Here is a 27,524-nt window from a genome sequence, read left to right as displayed (position 1 = left end):
GAAGACTCTGTTGTTTTTTCTGCAACAGGCTATCATGGCTACTACCCCCCTGGAAATCACCAAATGTAGAAGGTGATATTGAATACTTCCCTAAAACCGCCTCCAGGAATGACCTAGCTTAATTAGGCCTTCATACAGCTAGAAAGCAAGATATGTAAGCTGCTTGTTAAGTTTTTTACTAACTCTGTTACTTCCAGTTTCATGATCACAGTTTAAGATTTACAATGTATTATGCATAACATTAATGTTAAGGAAAAGGAAAGACTGATTTAATCTGGAAGATAACCCTGCTTCACCTTTTTTGTTCTTATTCCTGGGGAAAAGTTCAACTGTAAGGTCAGTGAAATATTAAAATAACCATATCTATTTCCTATTGTACTTGGTTCAAAAAAGGAGTATTACCCAAGATAGACAGGAAAGCTTTTGCTCTCTCTGGCTCAACAGGGCTGTCTCTCAACTGTGCCTCACAGACGTACATTCCAATGTCAGCAGAGGTTGGGCTGGCAATAGCAAGACGTCTCCCAAAATTGCTAACTCCACTGGATATTTTGATTCCGTTCCTCTTCCAGGATATGCTTATTTTGTCAGTGGGCCTGTGAGGGTAAAAGTCATACCAATTATTACTGTGAATTATGTTATCTGCAGTAATAACACATTGAACATACAACTCACCTAACTCTTCCAGGACTGCAGGCACATTGAACACTGGACACTTAGAAATAAATCCAGATGCAACCCTGAGGTCTTAAGCAGAAGCATGCATCGGAGAAGCAGGGGAAGGCGGGGGAGTACCAGAGTGCCACTGAGCAAGCATGGCTAACTGTTATTGCAAAGGAACTTCTAAGTGGTAATGATTTGGTTTGCCTAAGCAAAAGGTGCTTTAAAAACATTTTTTCAGGGGACACAGCTGTATGGGAGGTACTTGAATTATAACTCGATTTTGGAGACTGCATTAACTATTATCAAGAATGTATCTGCTTTCACAGGGGAGAAGGAATCCATTCTTCTTAACTCCAAAGATTATCAGTTCCTTCTCTCTCTCCCGGGGTGCATGCTTTTTCCCACTGTATTCAAAGCAAAAATTTCAAGTTCCTGGCATTTAACATTATTGTGGTACTCAAAGAGCTTCCCAGCAATCAGTGACTGACTTCCCGTTTCAAACTCATATATGGAGACAAATGCATTAACATGTAACCTGATTAACAATGCCATGATTAATTTTTAAACCTGCTAACATTGTGGACACATGTTACAAATAGTACCCAAGCCAAGTTACACAACTTTGGTTTTTTGATTTTACTGTAGTTCTATATAAATAATATTGACACAATTCTTTTTCTAACTTGCACCCCGTTCTCCTGGCTCAGGGGAAAGTAACCTGTATTACAGTAAAGACCGAAACAAACAAACAGACAAAACCCCCACACTACTCTAGAACTCTACTCTAGAATATCTATGGAAGATATTTTCATTATACCTCAGTTTAGGTTTAGACTAATTATCAGAAATGCCTCTGCTTTCACAGGGAAGAAGTGGCAACTAGAAATAAAATCCAGCTAACTACATCCATATTCCCCACATCTTGGAAAAAAGCACAAACGCATATTCCATTCGGAATATTACCATTTTGAATTAAAAAGATGTCCTCCCGCCTATTTCAGGCTTCATATGTTCCTTAAAATGAGGTTTCATTTTGCCATGGCTATTTTTACATTACCTGCCATTGGTCACACATTCCAGGATGGCTTCATTACTTCCAGCTACCACACTTGTATTACGTGGAGGAATTATGATGACAGGAGCCACAGTGACGGATGGGGTGTCGGCACCTACAAACAAGAAAACAACCCCCCCATGAACACATTGCATGTCCAGCTTAGCAGCAGCATATGCATCAACAGTCACTATTTCTGCTGGCAGGGTGGACCAGGCCGGAAGCAACAACAATACATTGGCTGAAGTTGTGGTCACAACTTTTATTGGCTATGGCTAAGAGAGGCTGGTGGGGCACGGGACCAGGATTCAGTCATCCGGCAGCCCAACTGCTGTTTGATCTCACCATCCAGCCCTGTGCTAGGACCATGTTGGGAGTGACAGGACTCTTGGGCCCACCATCGCACATACCAATGACATAAGGCCCAACTTGCTGCCTGGTAGGCATCCCAGCCCCCAACCTGGGCTGGGGTCTTTATGCAGTACCTTCAAGATCCCTTATGGAGAACTCTAGTGCATATGGTGGCCATGTGACTTCTTTTATAGAGGACAGTCCTCTGTTTGAATGGCTGCTATAGGATGTTCTCTATAACTGTCAGGAGGTCGCCCCTGCTGCCTTCTGGAATCCTCAGGTAGCCAGAATCAACACGCAGACAATAGGGCTCTTTTCCAAGGCTTTATTCCCATTCCACCTAATGACGCTTACATAGGGATGTACGGAAGTCACTTACCTTTTCGCAGGTGTGATTCACGGTGGGGGGGGAGGCGCTCCGTCTCTCCCCCCGGAATCTTCCTTGGCTGGCTCCGCTCCGCGATGGCTCCGCAGAGCCACTGGCAGGGCCGTCCGCAGCCGGAGTTCCGGCCGTGGCCGGGCTGCTGCAGGCGCAAATGGCAGCTGCCGTAGTGGCCGCCATTTGCATCCTGCCAGGCTGCCATGATAGGCTACGTAAGTATTTACGTAACCTATCATGGCAAAAAAAAGAAAAGAACAGCCAACGCAAATTTTGGCAGCTACGGCGACCGCCATTTGTGTTCCCTTTGTTTTTTGGCCGTGATAGTCTACGTAAATATTTATGTAGCCTATTATGGCAAAAGAGATGGGCACAAATGGCAGTCACTACACCATTTGCACCCCTCTCTTTTGCCGTCATAGCCTACGTAAATATTTACGGCCAAAAAAAAAAGGGAACGCAAATGGCAGCTGCCGTAGCAGCCGCCATTTGTGTTCCCTTTTTTTTGCCGTGATAGGCTACATAAATACTTACGCAGCCTATCACAGCTTCCACAGAGACGCAAATGGAGACCCTGCGTTAGCCGTGATAGGCTACGTAAATACTTACGTAGCCTATCACGGCTAACGCAGGGTCTCCATTTACGTAGTATTTACGTAGCCTATCACGGCTATAGTGAAGATAGTGCTGCCGTTCACGCAACGCAGCGTGAATGGCAGCAGGTAGGTGTCCCGTTTTGCACGCCTTTCGCAGGGGGGGCTTCGTTCCGCCACGGATTTCGGGGTGCCGAATGCACTGGCATTCGGCCTCACCAAGATCCGTGGCAGAATTTTCTGACATCCCTACGCTTACAGATGCTAACTGCTTGGTCCTACGAGTGAGACTTTAGAGAGCTGTCTACTCGGGGGTTCTAACCTTAGGAATCAGTTGATTGCCATTTGGAGGGGAACACAGGAAACCTCTGTACTTATGAGCTAAGAGGAGAGAGTCCACCCCTTTCCTGTGGGGCATCGGGGCGCTGCTGTTGCCGTCGCGCCAAGCAGGCTGAGCACCTCCTCTCAGCGCCCGCCATCTCGCGCTTCAGGGTGCACTGGTGCCTAGCGTCCAGAAACTGCTATTGCTCCTCCCTCTCCCTGCCAGGGTCACTATCACTCTGATGAATGTGTACCGGGAGGGGCTCTCCCCCTGGCTGCTCCTCCGAACAACGTGCGGGTTCCTCTCCTGCGGTTTCTAAGGATGGACGAAAGTCCCTTACCTGGTCCTGCAGCTTGCTTCGCGGTGGGGGGGAGGCGCTTTGGTTCTCCCCCCGGAGTTCAGGCTGGGGGGGAGGCGCCCCGCCCCACTGAAATTCAGGCTGGGGGGGAGGTGCCCCATCCCTCGCCGCGAAATTAAGGCCGGGGAGGAGCGCCCCGTCTCCCCGGCCGCGAAATAAAAAAGTAAATGTAACCCCCCCCCCCATACACACGTGATAGGCTACGTAACGATTTACATAGCCTATCACGGCCAGATTTCCAAAGTCAGCCGTGATAGGCTATGTAAATCGTTACGTAGCCTATCACGTGTGTGTGTTTGTTTGTTTTTTACATTTACTTTGTAATGGCGGTGGCAGCGGCCGGTCAGAAGACCGGCCGCCGCCCCCGCCCATGCTGAACCGCCGCCGGGACCCGCCGCCGAGAGGGACATTCGAAGGAGGTAAGTCCCATCCCGGGGGAGGGGGCGGAGAATTTCACCGCCAATTTCAGGGGGCCGAATGCATTGGCATTCGGCCTCCCCGAGATTCGTGGAGAAATTCTCCGCCATCCCTAGCGGTTTCTATCTCTTCCTCAGAATCAGAACTGTTTTAGGGCTCTCTGGGCTCTGATTAGGGACATACGAAAATCACTTACCTTTTGGGGATTATGCTGATGGTGGGGGGGAGGCGTTCCGTCCCTCCCCCCGGAATCCTCACCGGGGGGGTGGCGCTCCGTTCCTCCCCCCCTGGAATCCTGGCCAGCCGGCTGTGCCCAGCAGTGATTCTGCGGAGCCACCGGCAGGCTCCACCAGCAGCCGGACATCCGGCCGCTGGCTAGCAGGGACGCAAATGGCGGCGGCTGTAGCCGCCACCGTTTGCGTCCCTGCAGTCAGCCGTGATAGGCTATGTAAATGTTTACGTAGCCTATCACGGCTGATTTAAAAACAAAAACAAAAACGCGCGTACGCAAATGGCGGTGGCCATGGCCGCCGCCATTTGCGTTCCTTATTTTGGCACCTCTTAGTCTACGTAAACATTTACATAGACTAAGACGGCGAAAATAAGGAGAACGCAAATAGCGTAGCGTCTACGCTATTTGCATTCCCCTTATTTTCGCCGTCTTAGTCTACGTAAATGTTTACGTAGACTAAGACGTGCCAAAAGAAGGAACGCAAATGGCGGCGGCCATGGCCGTAGCCGCCGCCATTTGTGTCCCTGCAGTCAGCCGTAATAGGCTATGTAAATGTTTACGTAGCCTATCATGGCTGATTTAAAAACAAAAACGCGCGTACGCAAATGGCGGTGACCATGGCCGCCGCCATTTGCGTTCCTTATTTTGGCACGTCTTAGTCTACGTAAACATTTACGTAGACTAAGACAGCGAAAATAAGGAGAACGCAAATAGCGAAGCATAGATGTGCCAAAATAAGGAACGCAAATGGCGGCAGCCATGGCCGCCACCATTTGCATACGTGCATTGTTGTTGTTGTTTTTTAAGTCAGCTGTGATAGGCTACGTAAACATTTACGTAGCCTATCACGGTGTTTTTTTAAAATCTAGCTGTGATAGACTACGTAAATCTTTACGTAGCCTATCACGTTTTTTTGTTTTTTTTTAACCTGGAAATGGTGGCAGTGGCAGCCGGTCGGAAGACCAGCCACCGGAGCCGCCGCCGCCGCACCACCGCCACCGAAGCCGCCGCACCGCCGCTGGAGCCGCCGCCGCCAGGAAGATCTGCCCAAGATAAGTCCCGTCCCTGGGGGGGCAGGCCGTTCCACCACCGATTTCGGGGGGCCGAATGCCAGCGCATTCGCTGAGATCCCCGAGATCCGAGATCTCCCCGAGATCCGTGGCGGAACTTTCATACATCCCTAGCTCTGATCCAACCCTGACAATAACGAAGGCATCCTCTGTTTGAAGGGCTGTCCGGTCTAAGTCTGGTTTTAAAATAAAAGAACCTTCAGAATGAAGAGCTGGGCCTTGAAGTTGTCCATCGAAAGCACCTAGACTGCAGACTAAGCAAGGCACAGAGATCAACTGTTCACAGTTGTCCACACTATGTTGAGATGTACTGTATTTCTGTGATGGGTTAATTGATCCTTCTTGGTTTCATAGATTCATAGAATAGTAGGGTTGGAAGGGGCCTACAAGGCCATCGAGTCCAACCCCCTGCTCAATGCAGGAATCCTAGTCAGAGCATCCCTGACAAATGGCTGTCCAGCCTACAAATGGCTGTCCAGCCTTTTAGGTTGTCTAAATACAAAATGCCATCCACCTATCCAGAGAGTAAATGTTGCTGAAAGTGTCCAAGTTGCAACTATTTTATAATATGTATGATCAAATCCATGCGAATGACATTAAAACAGTCTATTAATCATTGTTCTTTCTGTTCTGTCTTTTGCAAACTCTGTTTTGGTCAGTTTAGTAACAAACCTGCTTCAGAAGAAGTCAATGAGGGACAGGCTACAGCAAAAATATAAATACAAAATACACCAAGTGGAGAAGAGCCATCTGCAACCTTCAGTGCTTGGGTTGGGGGGCTCTTCTGGTGATACTTGATATGAGAATAGGGGTGTTACATGTACACAAGATTTCCCTATTTTCATCAGGAAGAACTACATCAACCAGCAAAACTTAAAAATGTCATTCCAACTTTACAGTTGATCTTCATCCTCTCATTAGGGAATAGCTCTTCAATTCAGTCCTTTTATATTGCCAGCCCAGTTTCATTATACTATGCAAACCCCTTTTATTTCAGTGTTTGAAGCTTCATATCACTGGAAGCAAATAGATCATAAGGGCTGCTCCCAAGCAAAATGCAGGAGGGCCCATTCCCAGAGAACAAATAAATTGAGCTCAAACAGTGTTTTCTCCACTGCCAAGCACTTCTATTTTTATCAAACATTTGCTGACTTTCATTTTTAAGATCTTTTCATGTTTTGTTTAATCTTACTACTTCCTTGTGGTTTCAGAAGAGCCTGCCAGTACTTGAGTGAGTTCTTTAAAAAGATTTTTATACACCAGGGAACACATATGAAATTAACAAAGCAGCATATAACAGCAACTTCAGTCCTCTTATCAGAAAAGTAAATAACCCAAACCTGCTTGTCTTTTGTGAGTCTACAAACTGAAAATAATTTAGCTTATGCAATGCTCAGCACACGCTATGAAAAAAATGACAAGGAAAAAAGCTGCCATCATAGGCTTGTTTCTTTTTAAAAATATCAGTGCATGTATTTAATAAGTGAATTAAAATACCAATACGTTATTGCTTTGCTTCAAGCTATTCATTTGGGGAAAAAACACAGCATTGTTTTCTCTACATGAAAAAGAGTATAATAAAAGATTGCTAAAAATAAGGATTGCAATAGAAGAATTACAGGGGAAAAGAAAATTAAACTACATCTAAACCAATGAAAATCCAAACTGGCTCATCAAACGCTATACATTAAGGTGGCTTAGCATTATAAAATTCACCATTACGAGCCAATGCAATTTAGAACTGGCAACTGGAAGGTTCCAATTCCTTCAATCACTGGTGCAAAAAACTATCATGAAACCGCAGAGAGGGGAAAGAAGATTTATAGTATATTTAGCTCCCTGCCTGTACAGTCCTATACATTGTCTACTCACAAGTTAAGTGCCATTAAGTTCAGTGGGGCTTACTCCAGGTAAGTGGGTACAGGATTGCAGCCTTAGACATTCAGTGGAACAATGTTTTAAAATGTGACATATGGATGAGAAAGCAGAAAATGAATGTGCACAATCATATATGGCATAGAACTGGGTCTCAATTTTCCTATGATCTCAATTTTCTTTTCCTGTGGTCTCAGTTTTAAGGAGGAATAATGTACATAATAAAAAGGCCAGGATCCAAACAGTTGCTGGAATACAAGTAATATATTTTTAAACTTTTTTCTTTGAATGTATGTCCCCTCGCTCCACCTGCCTATCTATATACTAAACAACTTTTTTAACTCCCTGCCGTAAAAAAAAAAAAAGGATTTCCAGGGATGGGGTGATGTTCGAGAAACTCAAGGCCGCAAACACACACATTGCACACATGACATTAATTGTGAGGTTACAATTAACCTACAAATACTAGCAAGTCACTGATTAAGTAAGGATCTGTCTAGAAGCTTTAGCCCTCATGAAGAACAAGCCATGTTCTATGGTTATGCCTGCCACATTTGTCTAGGGCCGTATCTGACAATACTGAGAAGAACAGCACAAGTCCAAACTGTCTGGGCTAGTGCCCAACATGTGGGGGGTTTGTAATTCACAGCTCTAGACCTGCTAGGTTAATTGGACAAACCACTTGGTTAGAAATATACAATGCCTGGAGGAGTTGAAGATATAGCAGAATTTTTTTTCTTCATTACAAAAATAGGATTTTGGGATAAACTGAAGTAAGCAATAGGAAACTTGGCTATATCGTTTGGGTGGAGAAATAATACATAATAGACTTAATTGTACATTACTATGAAGATATAAAAGAAACTCATGTTTCCAGAGAAGCAAGTGGGAAAGGAATACATGCATATATGGTCTTAAGGTCTTAAAATAGGTTACAGTATATTATGAGGGGTGGTGTCAGGACTGATTCTGAGCATACAGAGAGAGCAGTTCAGATTCAGAAGGGGAACAACAAGAACGGGAGGAGGCATCTTCCCCAGCCAGTTCAGATATGGTTAGGCATGCTTCTCAGGAGGCTAGCACCCAGATGGCTGGGTCTGAAGCCCCCTGCCCCGAGAATCCGGGAGGAGGAGGAGGAGGTGAGCGCGGGGCATGACCTGAGGGATGCTAGACTGCGGCGCAGAGCAAAGTGGGAAAAGTTAGAGGTGGAGCTCAGATGGCTGACCTGGTTGGCAATGCGTGAGGGTCGACGTAGGGGAGCATCCCTGGATGGGAGGGGTTTCCCTCCCTAAGTTATTCTAGCCAGCAAGGCCCTGTTCAAACTGCCAGCAACATCATAGTCCCCATTTGGATCCCCTGCTGCTATTCCTCTGTAGCCTGAGAGTCTTTGGGGATTTGCATCTGTACTGAATCTGTTGATAGTGAGTTAAAGACATGAGACTGAAGCCTCTCTTCTTGTGTGTGTGCATGAGGAAGATGGGGGCCAAGGGAATGTGACAGGTGGGCACTTCTCATAAAATACTTTTCACAGGGCCAAAAATGTCCCCCTTCTGGTAATTTTTCAGAGAACATGTCAAAAAGGGGAGGAGCAAAAGTGTTTACCCATGAAACCATTTCAAGTGAGGGGAATCAGTGATCCTATTGGCTAGAATAATCCATTTGAGCAATCTAGGAAGCAGAGCACTCATTCTCAATTTGGGTTTGCCTTCATTAACATGATCCTGTAGCCAAATATGATTAACTCCATACTGTTAACATAATGTTATCGTGTTTGCTATGTGATCACTGATGGGCTGAGATTACTTGAAGAAGGAGAAAGCAGGGGGAATGGCACTGAAGAAGGAGCTGAGAAGGGGAACAATGGTGGCAAACAGCCATGAAGGAAGGAACAATTAAGGGAATTGGAGGAACATTTTGGCCTCGTGTGGCACAGAGTGGTAGGCGGCAGTATTGCAACCGAAACTCTCCCCACGACCTGAGTTCGATCCCAGCGGAAGCTGGGTCCCAGGTAGCCGGCTCAGGTCGACTCAGCCTTCCATCCTTCCGAGGTCAGTAAAATGAGTACCCAGCTTGCTGGGGGAAAGGTAGTCACGACTGAGGAAGGCAATGGCAAACCACCCCGCTATAGTCTGCCATGAAAACGCCAGCGTAAGCGGCATCCCTCTAGGGGTCAGTAATGACCCGGTGCTTGCACAGGAGGAACCTTTCCTAAGCACTACCATTGCCAGCTTATGCCCATATTTATGCCCATTCACCGCTTTGATACTATGTAATAAGTACTTTGATACCATGTATAATAACTAAATAGAAATAAATATTTTTCCTAATATGATGGTGGAGGAGGATTTTGTTCCTAGGCCTTCACTAGCCACTGGCAAAATGTAAATCTGTATTCTGAGAGGAAAAGGTGCTCATAGTTATTTCAATTTTTATTTTATTTTAAGGCCACTGCTGTTACCAACTCGTCATCTCCCATGCATGGGGCCTAACCTCAGAAGGATTGTCTCCTTCAGTTTTAAACAACAGCGGTGATTACAAATGAAGTGGTACATGCTGAAAGGTCAATAGAGAAGGTATTAATTTGGCAATAATGTGCGTCTCCACCTGCAATTCCGCGAAGACTATTTCTCAGTCCTTCAACTGCTTCAAAAGGAGCCAAAGAAGAAATGAGGACATTGTGGTGACCTCTAGCAGTTCAGTCTGGAAGAGAGCCTCTTTGGTGCAGTAAATAGATAAGCACAGGAGCTGGGGCAGCATTATTGTGCCTGCAGTGAGGTGGGTATAGGCTGGGCTTCATTTGCTACTTATTACTAATTGCAAAGGGAACAGTGTTGAATAGCATTTGTGTTTCTTTCATTTTCATTCATACTTTATCCTAGAAGAAGCCTATGAACAAAATTAGTCATGTGATAATCGTATCTGAACATTTGGGGTTAAGATGATGCTGATAAAGACCTAATATATTTCCTTTGAATCCTGACATAACAGTAGAATAACACTGGCTTTTTATCTAATGGAGAACTAATGTGCTTAGGCTACTAAAGAGTGTAATATGTTGCATTGTTTAATTATATTAAACTCATCGAAATGCTCTGTGATTGTCCTTTAGGACATCAATTGAAGAAATAGTTATTAGCAAACATAACAAATATGTAACACAGAGCCCTATAATTAGGCAGTGTATTACCAGCTTCTTTTCAGATGGAAAAGATAATTTGCACAACCAACTGGTCATATTTATTCACTATAGGCCCCATCCTTAACTCAGCCTGGATCTGCTTGTAGGAATCCAGCCATAAATTGTAGGTTGTTCATTTGGTCAAAAAATTGCAGACTTTAAGTTTATATTTGCAAGGCATAATGGTCAATATGCCCAACACTTTTTCATCGCAAAGCAAAAGGACTAAAGCCAGGTCCAGACCACCTTTCTAAAAAAATAAATAAAAAAAAATCGCCAGATCCTGAAACACTAATCTTGTAGCCCTGTCCCAGAACCCTTAGGGCTCCAAAACAGACAGAGACAGGTTGTCCCTTAAAGAGTGGTTCAACTTTAACTAGCCCCATCCCTGTGTTTAGCCTGATGGAATCAGATGCCCCCTGTTTGGGGGACGACACTATGAACTCTGAGAGGTGATGGGAGTGGGGGAGGGAATTACCCTCAACACCAACCCCGGATAACCTCATTCTCCCAGAAGTCCCCAGATCCTGTGGAGCCCACCTTGCTACCACAACTCAGGGCTGAGGAGGTTACGCTGCTATTGTCTGGAAACTGGGACTCCAGCTCAGAAACTAAAGCAGCCTCTGTCTCATAATGAGGCCTGAAGCCAGATTGAAATGGATTTAGATAATCCACCTCAGAACCCCCTGGGGCTGAAACACCACCACATGGTCTGGCACTTTGCCCAAGAATGGCATATTGAAGACTGGTAAAAAACTATCCAATACACTGGGGTTCAGGGACAGCATTTTTTTAAAGAAAAATAAAAACAAAGGTCTCACCACCACCTCTTTTAGACAAGATGGAATCACACCATTTTGTTGTCAAGAGGTGTTCACCACTATCCTTACCCACTCAGCCACTCCTCCCCTGCCCCCCATCCTCTTTTATAAGTGCTGGACTGGGAGTCGGGAGATCCGGGCTCTAGTCCCCACTCAGCCATGGAAGCTCACTGGGTGACTTTAGGCCAGTCACAGACTCTCAGCCCAACCTACCTCACAGGGTTGTTGTTGTGAGGATAAAATGGAGCAGAAGGAGAATTATGTATGCCGCCTCGAGATCCTTGGAGGAAAAAAGGCGGGATATAAATAAATAAATAAATAAGGCAGGGTCCAACTAGGGACGGCAGAGAAATCCAGAAAGGATTCAAATGAGTTCAGATTTCTAGAAGCTGATGTGTTGATTTTGCCATGGACTGTCTTTTTCCGAGTCATGCAGATTCCGTGGACCCGTTGACTGGTTCTTTATTTTTCTTTATTTAATTTCTATACTGCCCAATAGCCGAAGCTCTCTGGGTGGTTCACAAAAATTAAAACCAAACGACACACAGTAGGCCTTTAGATGGGCCCTAGTCCATGTCTAGTTGGATTTGTTCTGAGTTTTCCACCAATGTCGCTTTAGTTGCTGTCCCACTCATTTCATTGTCCCCAGTTCCCTGGAAAACCAGAAGCCCATTTGGCTCTACTCAGTGGGACAGGACACTCAGGAGCAATGCCCAGGACATCTGAGGACATGCAGGCCATTAAGGACATCTGTTATGGTTACCTTTTATATCTCATACTAACCAGAGATCTAGGTACAGCTGAAGAATAATCACACGTGGTCTCAAACGCAGGAGAGGGGAAAAGACTGTCTCCCTCACTAAACAGCCTCTCTACTCCACAGTGCTCTTCAGAGCAATAAAATGACAAAGCCCTCAGCCACACTACATCTGCAACCGATAGTTTCCCAAGAGGTGGTGCTTAATAGTAACACCTTCTCTCTGCAACCGATTTGCTTCATCATACATGAGTGTGCAGGGATCATTCTTCAAATATATGAGAAAGGTTGACAGTACCACCTAGAAGGTGGTTGCTTCCCTTTTTCCTCTCCCTACCCTCTGCAGCAGATGACGTATTTCCCCATCTCTGCACCTGTGTGGCAAGAAAAGTTTTGTGGGCTGAGTGAATGTCTGATTGTGTCACATATTTCTTAAAGGACACAGGAATCCTGGCAGAGAAAAAAGTTAGCAGCTCTAGGGATGAAGTGAGGTTGGTGGAAAGGATTTTCTACAGTCAGGTCTTCCTCTTCTTCTTCTTCTTCTGTCTCACTGCTAAACAGTGGACAAGTTTAAACCGCACATTTAAATGAATCAAATCTGCAACGTTTCTCTTCCCCTTTTAGCAAAGCGATGATCTCTACTACTGCCACTTTTCATTAAAAAAATGTTCACACTGGAGCCAGCCTCTAACTTTAGGAACATTTGGGGGCAAATTCCAAATATTGTAGTGTTGTGGAAATTAAGCCATATAGCTTTCCAGTTACAAGCTCAGCTCAAACACAGGCATGATTTCTGTTCTCTACTCTGAACTTGCCTTCTGACAACCCTTTGTGTTCAAAGAGCAATTTGGGAGTTCAGACTCTGTCACTGACCTGACCTTCCCTCCAATGCACAGCGAGGGGCTTCTTTTGCCAAAGAAATAGAAAGAAATTGTAGCATCTGACACAACATCAGAGCCTTTAACTTGAAAAAATATATAGCCGTGAGACATTTTATCTAAAGAATGCTCAGGTAGTTTTTTATATTTTTAAAATAGTTTTAATATCAAATAAGTAGCTGGCAGGAGAGTGTAATTTTTTTCACCATTAGTTAAAGCAGAGCTTTCCAAACTGTGTGTCGCGACACATTAGTGTGTCGCCGGCAGTGTGTGGGTGTGTCACACGAAAATTGTGCGGAAGGGCACTGTGGAGTTCCCTTACTCATGTTTGCTTTGCTTGGTCCCTCCCCCAGAACTTCCTAAAGCAGCTAATGTTAAAGCAGCTTAGCTGCTAAGGCTTAGGTGCTTTAACATTAGCTGTTTTAGGATCACGTGGCGTCTTGATGCAGGACGCACATGATTGGCGGTGTTGGAGTGGTACGGCGAGTGTGGTAATGCTGGCAGCACGAGGAGTGTGGAGAATTCGAAGTTAGCAGAGCAATTAGTCGAGCAATTTGCAATCAGCTCGGGCGAGAGGCTTCCCCACGTCCTCGGTGCGGCTGCAGGGCAGCGTGGGAGAACAACGGCCCGCTGGATGCCCCCAGAGCAGGGAGGGCTGCGTCGGGCAGGCGAGGAGCTTCGAGCCTGCGCTCCCCAGAAAGGTAGAGGCGCGGGGCGAAGAGAGGGGAAGGGAGGCACTGCCCTGGCAGCAGAGCTCGGCTGACACCAGCACGGAGAAATGGCAGCGGCCACCAGCCCTGCGTGGTTTCAGGCGTGCCCTTCGCAGACTTCTGCACCACGCTGCCGCGCGGCCAGGCCAAAATAACACACAGGTGGAAACGCCACCTGGGACTGCACCGAGCGGGCCGTCTGCCATCTTGGCCAGTCGGAACGGAGCTCAGTTGATTTCTGCCATTTATTTTTATTTTTACTCTGCTGTAATTGTGGATTAACCACCCACTGGCAGTGTACCACCGGAGAGTGCTGGAACTGGACTGTGGACATAGGCATTGCAAATATTTACAGCAGTATAGCCTTGTAGTGAGACATATATATTTACACCATTTTTGTTGGACTTTTGCTTCTCTACTTCATGTGTTTTTGCAGCTGAGCTCCTACCTGGACCTGGAAATGGTAAGTAGTTATTGGTGTTATTCAACTTTTTAAAATTCTTGCACATATTTACATACTGTTACTCATAAATGACAACAATGTATGTTATTATCTTACAAATCATATATTTTTAAAAATATAAATGAAAGGTTTTCATGAGATATGTTGTATCCCCATACATTTCGTTATTACAATTTATGAATGTGTCCGTATCTCTTATAACGGGTTAGTTTAACCTCCGGTTTGCTAGTAAAACTGAGTTACCGTGTCACGAAATGATGCATGTCTAAAAAGTGTGTCACCAAGACGAAAAGTTTGGAAAGCTCTGAGTTAAAGGGTGGGAGCACCATAGTTGAGTAACATTACCAATTAGCCCTCCAGAGTTACTCAAAGAACAGGCTCTGTATCCTGCTCCTGACAACCACCAGGGGGAGCTAGTTAGTTTAAATCATGTACCCAACCAGGGAAGCAAAGTAACATTTTGTTTTCTTAATGATGGAATTTGCAATATGACAACCTACACTTCAGAAGGAATTTAAAATAGCTGATCAGTGGCACTGATGCTGAGGGGGGCTATATATTTTTATGACATTCTAAAGCAAGAGAAACATCCTCATCAATGTGCACAAAAGTAGCATTCTCTCAGGAGGAAGGAGCGGGCAGGTTTTGTGGAATCACATAGGAATGTTATTTAAAAGATACCTTCCTGTACATGAAAGTCTAGCAGCAAAGATCAAGAGTCCATTTTCTGGTGAAGTGGACAGAATTCTCTCTTCTGAATCTGTGGCATGTCTGACATACAGTTTTAAGCCCACGGTTAACAATACATTTGAGGCATTTTCATTATTGGAATACAGCATTTCTATGATAATACTTCACATTTATATAACACCAGAGTGTTTCACATAATTGGATCCAAACAGCCACACAACTAGTTCCACCTGCCCCAAGGGGGCTGTGGGCTGATGTTGCCAGAACAGCTGTCTCCCAGTGTCACATACAAGCCATTTTTGAAGCTGAGGAAGTTTTCCAAAGCAGTTTAATAAGGTGGAGCTGAATGGTGTTTCTGGAGAAGATTTGGCTCAATTTTTGAGGCTGTGGGTCTTTACTCTGCCACCACAAGGGAATTGTCGGGGGGGGGGGCAGAGGGAGGGCTAAGAGGAGCACCACCGCTGGTCCTTTTGCCTCTCTCTAAATCACTCTAATGCCTCCCTCACAATTTTGCCACCTGAGAATGGGGTAGCAAAACGAGGTGGAGGGAGGGGTTTGTTGTTTATTCGGTTGGTCGCTTCCGACTCTTCGTGACTTCATGGACCAGCCCACGCCAGAGCTTCCCATCGGCCATCGCCACCCTCAGCTCCCCCAAGGTCGAGTCCGTCACCTCCAGAATATCATCCATCCATCTTGCCCTTGGTCGGCCCCTCTTCCTTTGGCCTTCCACTTTCCCTAGCATCAGCATCTTCTCCAGGGTATCCTGTCTTCTCATTGCGTGGCCAAAATACTTCAGTTTTGCCTTTAATATCCTTCCCTCAAGTGAGCAGTCTGGCTTGATTTCCTGGAGTATGGACTGGTTTGATCTTCTTGCAGTCCAAGGCACTCTCAGAATTTTCCTCCAGCACCACTAGGGATGTACAAAAGTCACTTACCTTTTTGAAGGGTGACATTCGCGGTGGGGGGGAGGCGTTCTGTCCCTCCCCCCGTAATTCTCTCCGGCCAGCTCCACTCCGTGGAGATTTTGCAGAGCTGCTGGCCGGGGCCACCCGCAGCTGGACATCCGGCCGCTGGGCAGCCTGCACAGGGACGCAAATGGCAGCTGCCATAGCCGCCGTCATTTGCATCCCTGTAGTTTGCCGTGATAGGCTACGTAAATATTTATGTAGCCTATCACGGCAAAAAAATAAAAATAAAAAAATAAAAAATGCAAATGGTGGCTACGCCATTTGTGCCCCTCCCTTTGTCATAATAGGCTACATAAATATTTACATAGCCTATCACACGGTGAAAAAAGGGAACGCAAATTGTGGCCGCCATAGCCGCCATTTGTATTCCCTTAGTTTTGCCGTGATAGGCTACGTAAATACTGATGCAGCCTATCACGGCTTCCGCAGGGACACAAATGGTGTCTCTGTGTTAGCCGTGATAGGCTACGTAAGTATTTACATAGCCTATCACGGCTATATCGAAGAAGCGAATGGCGGCCGCAGACGCGGCTGCAATTCGCAATGCAGCGTGGACGGCAGCAGGTAGGTGCTCCATTCTGGGCCCATTTCATGGGGTGGGGAGGCAGGGGGCTTCGTTCCACCATGGATTTCGGGGGGCTGAATGCACTGGCATTCGGCCTCACCGAGATCCGTGGTGGAATTCTCTGACATCCCTAAACACCACAGTTCAAAAGCATCTATCTTCCTTCGCTCAACCTTCCTTATGTCCCAGCTCTCGCAGCCATAGGTTACTATGGGGAATACCATTGCTTTAACTATGCGGACCTTTGTTGTCAGTGTGATGTCTCTGCTCTTAACGATTTAATCAAGATTTGTCTAGGGATGTCAGAGAATTTCTCCACGAATCTCGGGGAGGCCGAATGCCAGTGCATTCAGCCCCCTGAAATTGGTGGAGAAACGGTCTGCCCCCCCGCTCCCCCCCCAGGACGGGACTTACCTTGTGCGAATGTCCCTGGCGGTGGCGGCTCCGGAGGCGGTTTGGCAGCGGCGGCTGCCGGTCTTCCGAGTGATTTTAACTCCAGCCTTGGCTTCATCAAGCCCAGCATGTCGCAAGATGTGTTCTGCATACAGGTTGATTAGGTAGGGTGAGAGTATACAACCCTGCCGTACTCCTTTCCCAATCTTAAACCAGTCCGTTGTTCCGTGGTCTGTTCTTACTATTGCTACTTGGTCGTTATACAGATTCCTCAGGAGGCAGACAAGATGACTTGGTATCCCCATACCACCAAGAACTTGCCACAATTTGTTATGATCCACACAGTCCAAGGCTTTAGAATAGTCAATAAAACAGAAATAGATGTTTTTCTGAAACTCCCTGGCTTTCTCCATTATCCAGCGGATATTGGCAATTTGGTCTCTAGTTCCTCTGCCTTTTCTAAACCTAGCTTGTACATCTGGTGATTCTCGTTCCATGAATTGCTGGAGTCTACCTTGCAAGGACTTGAGCATTACCTTACTGGCACGTGAAATAAGTGCCACTGTTCGATAGTTTGAACATTCTTCAGTGTTTCCCTTTTTTGGTATAGGGATATAAGTTGATTTTTTCCAATCTGGTGGCCATTCTTGTGTTTTCCAAATTTGCTGGCATATGGCATGCATCACCTTGACAGCATCATCTTGCAAGATTTAAACAGTTCAGCTGGGATACCATCGTCGCCTGCTGCCTTGTTATTAGCAATGCTTCTTAAGGCCCATTCCACCTCACTCTTCAGGATGTCTGGCTCTAACTCACTGACCACAACGTAGCATTTTGACCATCTTCTCACCTGGGAGTCCCTTCTTCCGATGGCATACCGACATATCTCTGGTTGTACTGATCCATTTAGTTTTTATGGCAAGAATACTGGGGTGGCTTGCCGTTATCTTCCCCAGGGATTGTATTTAGTCTGACCTCTCTGCCATGACCTTCCTGTCTTAGGTGTCCCTTCACGGTTTAGCTCATGGCATCACTGAGGTGCTCAAGCTCCAGCACCACGACAACGTAACTCAATCCTACTTTGTGATGTGGCATGGGACAGATCTGTTCAAAGAAAAAAAAGTCACAAATCCCACTGGGCCAGCCCAAGCCCTTGGTTACACCTAAAATAGTTCTTTGGATCTCAATAATCATTACAATAAACCTGTAAGTTACATCAATATTATTAATCTCAGAGGGCAAACAGAGGACTGAGTCTGGTTTGCCTAAGGCAGACTTTCTCAACCTTGGGTCCCCAGTTGTTGTGGGCCCAAGTCTGGGAAAGGCTGCCTAAGGCAGCACCAAACAGTGCCGTTGGCCATGCTGTCTGGGGATGATGGGAGTTCTAGTCTAACATCTGTGGATTCAAGGTTGAGAAAGGTTGTCCTAAAGCCAACTTCTGGATTAATAGCAAATATGAGATTTGAATCTGCACACAGCTCAGGCTCTTACCCACTAAACTGCACAAAGGGCTTTTCTACATGAGCATTTATCATGCACTCATCATTCCCTACTCATGGTTGTTTACAAGTTCTTTAGACAACATCATGACCTTCCACTTTCACTTCTGTATCTAATGAGCACTTTTGGCAAGTTTTTTTTAGAGGACGGAAAATGTGGTACGTAATTGTAAAGCCAAACGAAATTGCTTTTTCCACTGGTGTATTTGCACTATTCCGCTATACCACAGTGCTACCTAGAGATTATGTAGCTGAAAAGTAGGAAAGGAAATACTTTCCATGTAGTGCTCAGATCTCAATTCTGCAATGAAACCAAAAGTAGATACAGCAGATTAACAGCCTCCTGTAGAAAAGCTCTAACTCTCAATTGCATTTCTTAGGGTATGTATTTCAACAAATTTCTCCCTTAAACTCTTACCTCATTTATCCATGCACTCACCACAAAGAGATAGGAAGGTGAGTGACTCTTTCCAAGGCTCCTTAGCTAGCAGATTTAAACCTGGATCTTCCATACTAGTTCACCTGCATTCTGCTTTTCAATTTTAAACAAAATTGATCCACATTGTAAATGGCTGCTAGAGTGGCTCTTGATGCTACCTATTCATCTGTCTCCAGTTGTGTGACTGATGCTATATAGAAATAACCCAGAGAAGTCAGAAATTGAGAATTTGTGGTGGGGGGGGGATGATTAAAGGACAACATAGGGACAGGTAGAGCTAGACTGAAATGGTTGTTTTATATATTTTTATTTTCATTTATTTTCATTCAAGAGGAGTAACTATTTATATATAGTTTTATTTTCATTTATTATCTGAAGACACCTCTGTTTTGTAATGCACTTTCAAGCAGAGATGGAAAAGGATATTGCAGGGTTGGAACCCTACTTGCGCCTATGGATCAGTTTTCTCCAACCTGTTGCCAGCCAGATGTTTGCGGCTACAACTCTCACCACCCCTGACCATTGGCCATGCTATCAGGGTCTGATGCGAGTTGCAGTCCAAAAGTATCCGGAGGGCACCAGCTTGGAGAAGGCTGCTATAGATGGAGCACTGGCCGGTCGCCTTTGCTATTGTGTAAACCCTCCCCAGACCTGGAAAATCTTAATAATTTTAGTCCAGTGGCAAATGTTCCTTTCCTGGGCAAGGTTCTTGAGCCGGTAGTTGCCAACCAGCTCCAGACATTCTTGGATGAGACTGATTATCTGGATCCATTTCAGTTGGGTTTCAGGCCAGATTCTGACATGGAAACAGCCTTGGTCTCCCTGTATGATGGCCTATGTCGGGAGAGAGACGGGGGGAGTGTGACCTTGTTGATTCTCCTTGATCTCTTGGTGGCTCTGGGATGATTGTCTGGGCTGGGAGTGGGAGGCACTGCATTGCAGTGGTTTCACTCCTACTTGGATGGTCAGCTCCAGAAGGTGGTGCTTGGGAAATATTGCTCAGCCCTGTCGATTCTCCAGCATGGGGTTCCACAGGGGTCAATTTTGTCCCCCATGCTATTTAACATCTACATGGAACCGCTGAGTGGGGTCATCCGGAGTTTTGCAGTGCGTTGTCATCAGTATGCTGATGACACACAGCTCTATTTCTCCTATTCATCTTCTTCAGGTGAGACTGTGGATGTGCTAAATCAATGCCTGTTTGTAGCTTAGGGGTTCTCCTTGAGCGATCTTTGTCACTTGAGGCTCAGGTGGCCTCAGTGGCACGGAGTGCCTTCTACCAACTCTGGCTGGTGGCCCAGCTATGCCCCTATTTGGACAGGGATAACCTGGCTTCAGTTGTCTATGCTCTGCTAATCTCCAGGTTAGATACTGCAATGCACTTTCTGTGGGGCTGCCTTTGAAGACCGTTCAGAAGCTGCAGCTTGTGCAAAATGTGGTGGCTAGATTGATAACAGGGACCAGAAGGTCTGAATATATAAGACCAACTCTGGCCATTTGCACTGGCTGCCTGTATGTTTCTGAGCCCGATTTAAGGTGCTGGTTTTAACCTATAAAGCCTTACATGGCTTGAGACTACAATACCTGACGGAACGCCTCTCCTGACATGAACCTACCCATACACTATGCTCAACATCTAAGGTCCTCCTCTGGCTGTCTACTCTGAGGGAAGCTCAGAAGATGGCAACAAGGGAGAGGGCCTTCTTGGTGGTGGCTCCCCAATTATGGAATGATCTCCCCGATGAGACCTGCCTGGCGCCAACACTGCTATCTTTTTGGCACCAGGTTAAGACCCTTCTCTTCTCCCAGGCATTTGACAGCATATCATAAATTTAATGGATCCTGGATTGTCTTATGGTTATGGTTGTTGGCTTGCGATTGCTTGTTTGAAGTCATTTTGTGTATTTTGCTCATTTCTTGTGTTTTTTTATGTAAATAGCTTTCAATCTCCATATACTGTATTTTAAAGGTTTTTAATTTTTGTAAACTACCCAGAGAGCTTTGACTCAGACTCCTGTGACATTCCTAGTTGCCACACTGACCCCTCACTATAACACTACTTACCACATGGATCTCTGTTATCATGTTTTGAGCCCCATGCCCTGTCTTCATGTTCCCAGTGGCCAATTGCAGGGTGTGGAGATCCTCAATGTGATGGCAGAGGTCTGTGTGGTTAAGTAGTTCTTTCTATACATCGCAGCCATATATTACTTATTTACCAAAGAGAACTGTAATGTGTACCCTGGTCCTTAGTTAAGGTCTGAGAAGTGGAAAGTTTTAAATGACAGGATTAGAGTCTTGATTTGTTATTTGTTATTTTATTTTTTACAAAGCATGACAGGAAGCCAGAGAAAGGATTAAGGAAGAGGAGTAACATGAATGATGTCAGGGTGGAAACTGAGCCCATAGAGCCCCAGAGCAGTTCTGATTCTGAGGAGGAACAGCAATCCGTGGGAGAGGAGCTCACTCATCTCTCACAAGCACAGCAGCTGGCAGAGATTCCTCCTGCCAGCATTCCTGGGATAGATAGTGACCCTGGCAGTGAGAGAGCGCTGGAGGGGGGCTTGCTGGATGCTCAACGCCGATGCCGGGAGCGACAACAGATGGAGGGCGCCGAAAGGAGGCACTCTGCTCGTTTGGCGCTCAAACAACGGTCTTGTCCTGAGGACCCAAGGGAAAGTGGGCTCTCCATAGCCCATAAGTTCAGAGTCTTCCTGCGGTTCTCCTTCAAACGGGGACCAACTGCCTTACCTGGAGCTTAGGCTACTCAGCTATCTTTCCCCAGTGCTGTTCCTTGCTTTGACGCTAGCAACTAGTATTCTGAAAGAGTCATAAAGTAATAATGCAATAAAGCCTTGGAAAGAATCCTCGTGGTCTGTGTCTTGAGTTGGCTATTGGAGGGGACTGCAAGAGGCAACTAGGGCGCTCCTGACAAATGATGCATAACACAGGGGGATGGGGACAGAAAGCTGTTTTTAGCAGAGGCATTCTAACATGACTTGAGAGTGGAGATATGACAGGAGAGAAGGATAACAGGGAAGATGTGAAATAGATTATACGGTATGATGAGGCCAGAGCAAGAAATGGATTCTAAAAGGTGGTACAAAGAAGAAAAAATGGACTTTGGAAGTGTTGTAAATGGAGAAGCAATGTGATCTGGAGATATAAGAATATATGAAGAGCCCTGCTGGATCAGACCAGAGGTGTATCTAGTTCAGTTTTCTGTTCCCACAGTGGCCAGTCATATGCCTCTGACAAGCCCTGAAGCAGGGCATGAGTGCAATAGTACCCTTTCAGTTGTGCTTCCCAGAAATTGGTACCGAGAGACATACTGCTTCAGATCTTGGAAGTAATATGGCTATTTAGTCATTCTTAGCCTTCTCCTCAATGAATTTGTCTGATCTTCTTTCAAAGCCATACAAGTTGGTGGCCATCACATCCTGGTGTAGCAACTTCCATAGTGTTACTATGTGCTGTGTGAAGAAGTAGTTCCTTTTTTCTATCTGAATCTCCCACCAATCAACTTCATTGGATGATTCCACCGGACTCCAACATTATGAGAAAGGGACAACTTAACTGACAAAGAGAGTCAAACAATTAATACAGTCTGCCTTTAAAATGCTAAATAAGAACACTCCAAGTTTTATCTGCTGAGGTATGACCACGTCTGGACTTCCTCATTTTGTCAAGAGAAATATACAGCATACACAAACAACCTGACAAACAACTGAGTCATTCCTTTCTCCCTGATTTCTAGCATGCCTCCATTTTGAAGTGAATGGAAATAACAAGGAGCACATTCTCATTTGCTTGTTATTGGGCCTAAGGAAAATGAAAAGTGACAAAGAAAGCAAATGCTGGAGAATGATGTTTGATGGAGGCATTTTAAGGGTGAGGAGACACCTTTGGATAAAATTGCATAAGAAATTGGAACGGCTTCAATAATAGCTTAACTATAGTGAATAAGAGCGGAAGCAACAGCTGCTATTTGATCTGTACACTTGGCTGAAAAACATTTCCTTTGCCTAACCATGTGTCAGTATGCTTATTCTGTAATGCCCATCACTAGAACATTTGTGCTGATGTACCAACCTGTGGTGCTAGTATAATATTTCATGGCATGATGACGCACCGGCATCTCACTCTACGCACGTGTGCAAAATCACAGCTTTTCCATTACATCAGGTATACCCAGAAAGTATCTTTCCTGTCCTCTCCAGTATGTTGGTTTCAGCTTTTTCAAGAAGTGCTGAAGTTCCCTTTAAAATGTCTTTCTGACCCTTCCTCCACAAAATGCACCGAGGACAGGGGCGTTGACGGTGTTGCTGCCGCTACTGGTGATGGTGGTAATAGCTGTGAGCATGGCAAGGCTTCCTTATGAAAGCCAGCTCCTTTGTTCATCTGTGACACCAGGTGTAGCCTAACCTTGATTCTATAATGTTGTGGGCTGTTCTAAGCAGTAGTGGGCAGGCCCCAGCTAATTTAACAAAATAGGGTTTCCTTCAATAAGATACTGGCTGTATTCAGATGTAGCAAAAAGCCAGAACTGCTGAGAATTCTGGCTTATCGTACCTGCAGCCCAATCATTCCCAGTTTGCTCCTCCAGCCAGCAGGAACGCCTACGTAACAAGAAACTAACCAGTAAGCAAACGCTTCCCGTTACATCCAGACCCGGATGGACTCCTGATTTGTCATTCCCCTAACAAACCAGTGTCTGAAGACAGATACTGAAGTAATTTTCCTGTTCCTGGGAATCAGCAAGCCAGGGGCTGGGTTTGGACATAATGGGAAGCATTAGCTTCTTAGTTTCTGGTTAGATTAGTCACTCAACAACATTTTATTATACGATCACAGACCACTTGAAACACAAAGCAATCCTCAAAATAAAATACTTAAGACCAACCCCCCGAAAACAATTCAACACTTATTTAAAATATTTAAAACTTAAAATACAATTAACATAGTATATTAAAATATCATCTGCCAATTGTTACATATGAGTCTGGAGAATGACCTTACGAATTTTAACAGCAGAAAATAAAAATTTTGCTACCGCCTCTGTTAAATGCTTATTAGTATTGGCCAATAAGTAAATCAAATACCAGTCAGAGGATCTTCCGGGGAATTTATTTACAATAGGTGTAATAAGTCTTATTTGCTCGTCTCTATAGAAATTACAAAAAAGGTGTATGTGTGATAAAGACTCTACTGCTTCATCTCTGCATAAACAAAGACAATTTGTATAAGGGATCCCCTGGAAGCAACCATCCGGTACAGCAGAAGGAATTGAATTAAACCTAGCTTTAGAAAAGATGTTGCGATATTTAGGAATGGTCACATTTACAAGGTATTTTTCACAACTCTTCATGTCAAATGTCTAGCCTAGGTGAATTGGAGAACAAGTAGTATGGGCAGCAGATAAGGAATATTGGGTATCCACGTCTTTAATCCAGAGCGCAAGTATAGATTTTCCTTGAGAAATATCTTAGGTGGAAAGAAAGCTATCAGAAAAACCCAACATCTGTAATTTGCCTCTGATAGCTTTAGACCACTGGCTGATGTAATTGTCTTCCCACAGAAGGGGCACATATCCTGGTTTGGAGTTGCATAAACGAGTTTTAGCCAGTCTCTAAATGCCCCAACACCAAGCAGTACATTCCACCGATGAAAACCCAGCCTCGAGCCTTAAAACTGCTGATGGCATACAATTAAGTGCACCAGTCAACATAAAAAAACATGAAAGTATTTGTTCTATGGCAGAGGAAAACCCTAAGATCCATATTGGAACTCCAAATAATAATTGTGGCAGCACCTTAGCCTGCATACAATTAAGCCTGCATACAATGGTGCATACAATTAAGTGCACCAGTCAACATAAAAAACATGAAAGTATTTGTTCTATGGCAGAGGAAAACCCTAAGATCCATATTGGAACTCCAAATAATAATTGTGGCAGCACCTTAGCCTTAAATACTCTGAGTGCAGCAGGAATAAACTGTCCTCCTCTAGTATAAAAAAAATGAACTATGGCTTTAGCACTATTCAATGCTGATTGTATAGCAGAAGTCCGGTGAGCCACCCAAGAACCGGAAGATTGGAAGACAATCCCCAAATATCTAAACTGCCTAACTTGTTCTATGGCCTGGCCACCTATAACCCATTTATTCAGAGAAAGGCTTTTGGTAAAAACCATAATCTTGGTTTTACTAAAATTAATAGTTAGCACATTTTCTTTACAATCACTTATAAATGCTTTCAGCATTCGTTTCAAGCCAACTTTAGTAAAAGAAAGGGGAACAGCATCATCTGCATGTAAAAAGTATGGGGATGCTAACTGTGGTCAGTTTGGGGGCATGAAAATCCCATGAAGAATAAACCTTAGATAGATCATTAAGGTACAGATTAAATAGCGCAGGTGAAAGTATACAACCTTGGCGTACTCCCTTAGTAACAGGGATAGAATTAGTTAAAGTGCCCTCAACGCCACATCTCACTTGCACAGTAGTATTCTGATGTAAACGCATAATTAAATAGTCTTTTATCAATGGAAGAGGAATAAAGCTTTCCACATAACTTATCCCTTGGAATCGAATCAAAAGCAGATTTTAGAACTATAAATGCAGCATATAGTCCCTTGCTAGGAGATCTTCTATATTTTTCCGGTAAGTGACTTAAGACTAGGTAATGGTCAAATAATAGGCGGCCTGTGGCAAACCGGTTTTGTGGGATCGATTCCAGCTTCTTCCTCCTGATGAAGTGGACAAGGTGCTTTCATCTGTAAGGCCGACCACCTGCTTACTTGATCCTTGCCCATCGTGGCTCATTATGGGCTGCAGAGAGAGACTGAGTGAGGGGATCAGGGTGGTGGTGAACGCCTCCCTTGAGGAGGGAGTGATGCCATCAGCCCCTCAAGGAGGCAGTGATAAGACTGCTCTTAAAGAAGCCCTCCTTGGATCCTCAAGTTTTGAACAACTTTCGCCCAGTCTCAAATCTGCCATTTTGGGGCAGGGTGATTGAGTGGGTGGTGGCGATGCAGTTGAAGGCACACTTGGAAGAAACTGATTATCTAGACCCATTTCAGTCGGGCTTCAGGCTTGGGCATGGGACAGAAACGGCCTTGGTCACCTTGGTAGATGATATGAGGAGGGCTCTGGATAGGGATGAATGCTCCTTCCTTGTTCTCCTCGACCTCTCAGCGGCTTTTGATACTGTTGACCATGGTATCCTCCTGGACCACCTGGAGGGGTTGGGCATTGGAGACACCGTATTGCGGTGGTTCCGGTCCTTCCTCTCCGGCAGGTACCAGAGGATAGCACTGGGAGAGGAGGTTTCGGACCCGTGGCCACTCACTTGTGGGGTGCCACAGGGTTCCATCCTCTCCCCGATGCTATTTAATATCTATGTGAAGCCGCTGGGGGCTATCATCAGGAGGTTTGGGGTGCGGTGTCATCAATATGCGGATGACACGCAGCTCTACCTCTCATTCAAATCTTCACCAAGGTTGGCCGTAGAATCCCTGTCCAAATGTCTGGAGATGGTGAGTGGCTGGGTGGGGAGGAATAAGCTGAAGCTGAACCCTGACAAGACCGAGGTACTTTTGGTGGGAGACAAGAGGAGGCTGGGGAATGTTGACCTGGTGCTGAATGGGGTACGGCTACCCTTGAAAGACCAGGTCTGCAGCCTGGGGGTCATTTTGGACTCCCAGCTGTCCATGGAGGCTCAGGTGTCAGCTGTGAGCTGGACAGCGCTGTATCAACTCCATCTGATATGGTGGCTGAGCCCCTTCCTTCCCGACCATCTGCTCCCATCTGTAGTACATGCCCTGGTCTCCTCTCGTTTAGACTACTGTAATGCACTCTACGTGGGGCTACCCTTGAAGACGGTTCGGAAGCTGCAGCTGGTACAGAACGCAGCAGCTCGCCTGATTAAAGGCAGCCGCCAGCGAGACCACATCACTCCAGTGCTGAAGGAGTTGCACTGGTTACCAGTTGTTTTCCAGGCCAAATTCAAGGTGTTGGTTTTGACCTTTAAAACCCTATATGGTTCCGGCCCAGCCTATCTTAAGGAGCGCCTCCAGCAGCACCAGACAGGCCACTTAACAAGATCAGCCTCGGATGGCCTTCTCTCTGTCCCATCAGCCAGGACAGCTAGACTGGTGGGGACGAGGGAGAGGGCCTTTTCTGTGGTGGCCCCCACTCTGTGGAACTCCCTCCCTAGGGAACTCTGCCATGCCCCCTCTTTAAAGAGCTTCCATCATGCATTAAAAACGTGGTTGTTCAGGCAGGCATTTGGGGTGGGTTAGGGTATTTTAGAAAATGTTTTTACTGTAGAATTTTATTGTTTTAAACTGTTTTATTGTATGTTGTACCTCGCCCAGAGTGGCTGGGTGACCAGCCAGATGGGCGATTAATAAATTTAATAATAATAATAATAATAATAATAATATTGACCTGCCTCTTCTAATGCCAACCTGCTCAGCTCCTAAGATATTTTCGTCCTCTATCCAGGTAACAAGTTTATTATTACGGTAATGAGCATACAATTTACCTACTACTGATAGTAGGCTGATGGGCCGATAGTTAGAAGGATCATTTCTATCTCCTTTCTTGTAAATAGGGATAATAGCCTGGGACTAATTATTGGGCTATTCAGCTGTCCTATTAATTTGTGTAAACAGGGCTGCTAATAAAGGTGCCCACCAAGTGACATTAACTTTCAAAAGTTCAGGCATAACTAGATCTGGCCCTGAAGCCGTTCCAGATTTTATCTGAGAAATTAATATCGTTATTTCAACTTGGGTCACAGGAGCCCAGTCTGAGAAGTAAGAGACGTCTGAAGAGGAAAAAATAAAA

General features: G+C 45.3%; 1 protein-coding gene across 3 annotated transcripts in view; it reads right to left on the bottom strand.

The window, feature by feature from the left end:
* Positions 1-27,524, bottom strand: part of SDK1 (sidekick cell adhesion molecule 1) — an 851,863-nt gene that overhangs the window by 324,171 nt on the left and 500,168 nt on the right. For all 3 annotated transcript variants that reach the window (XM_084818282.1, XM_084818285.1, XM_084818283.1), the window contains exons 6-7: positions 1,718-1,829; positions 403-593 (exon numbers count right to left, since the gene is read on the bottom strand). In XM_084818282.1, coding sequence (XP_084674408.1) covers positions 403-593; positions 1,718-1,829 — 303 coding nt within the window. The remainder of the gene's footprint in view (positions 1-402; positions 594-1,717; positions 1,830-27,524) is intronic.

This window comes from Heloderma suspectum, chromosome 12 (assembly GCF_057233095.1).
Source record: "Heloderma suspectum isolate Gila_16-S chromosome 12, 16-S_ref, whole genome shotgun sequence".
Lineage (NCBI taxonomy): Eukaryota > Metazoa > Chordata > Lepidosauria > Squamata > Helodermatidae > Heloderma > Heloderma suspectum.
This window is presented reverse-complemented; position numbering and strand designations above follow the sequence as displayed.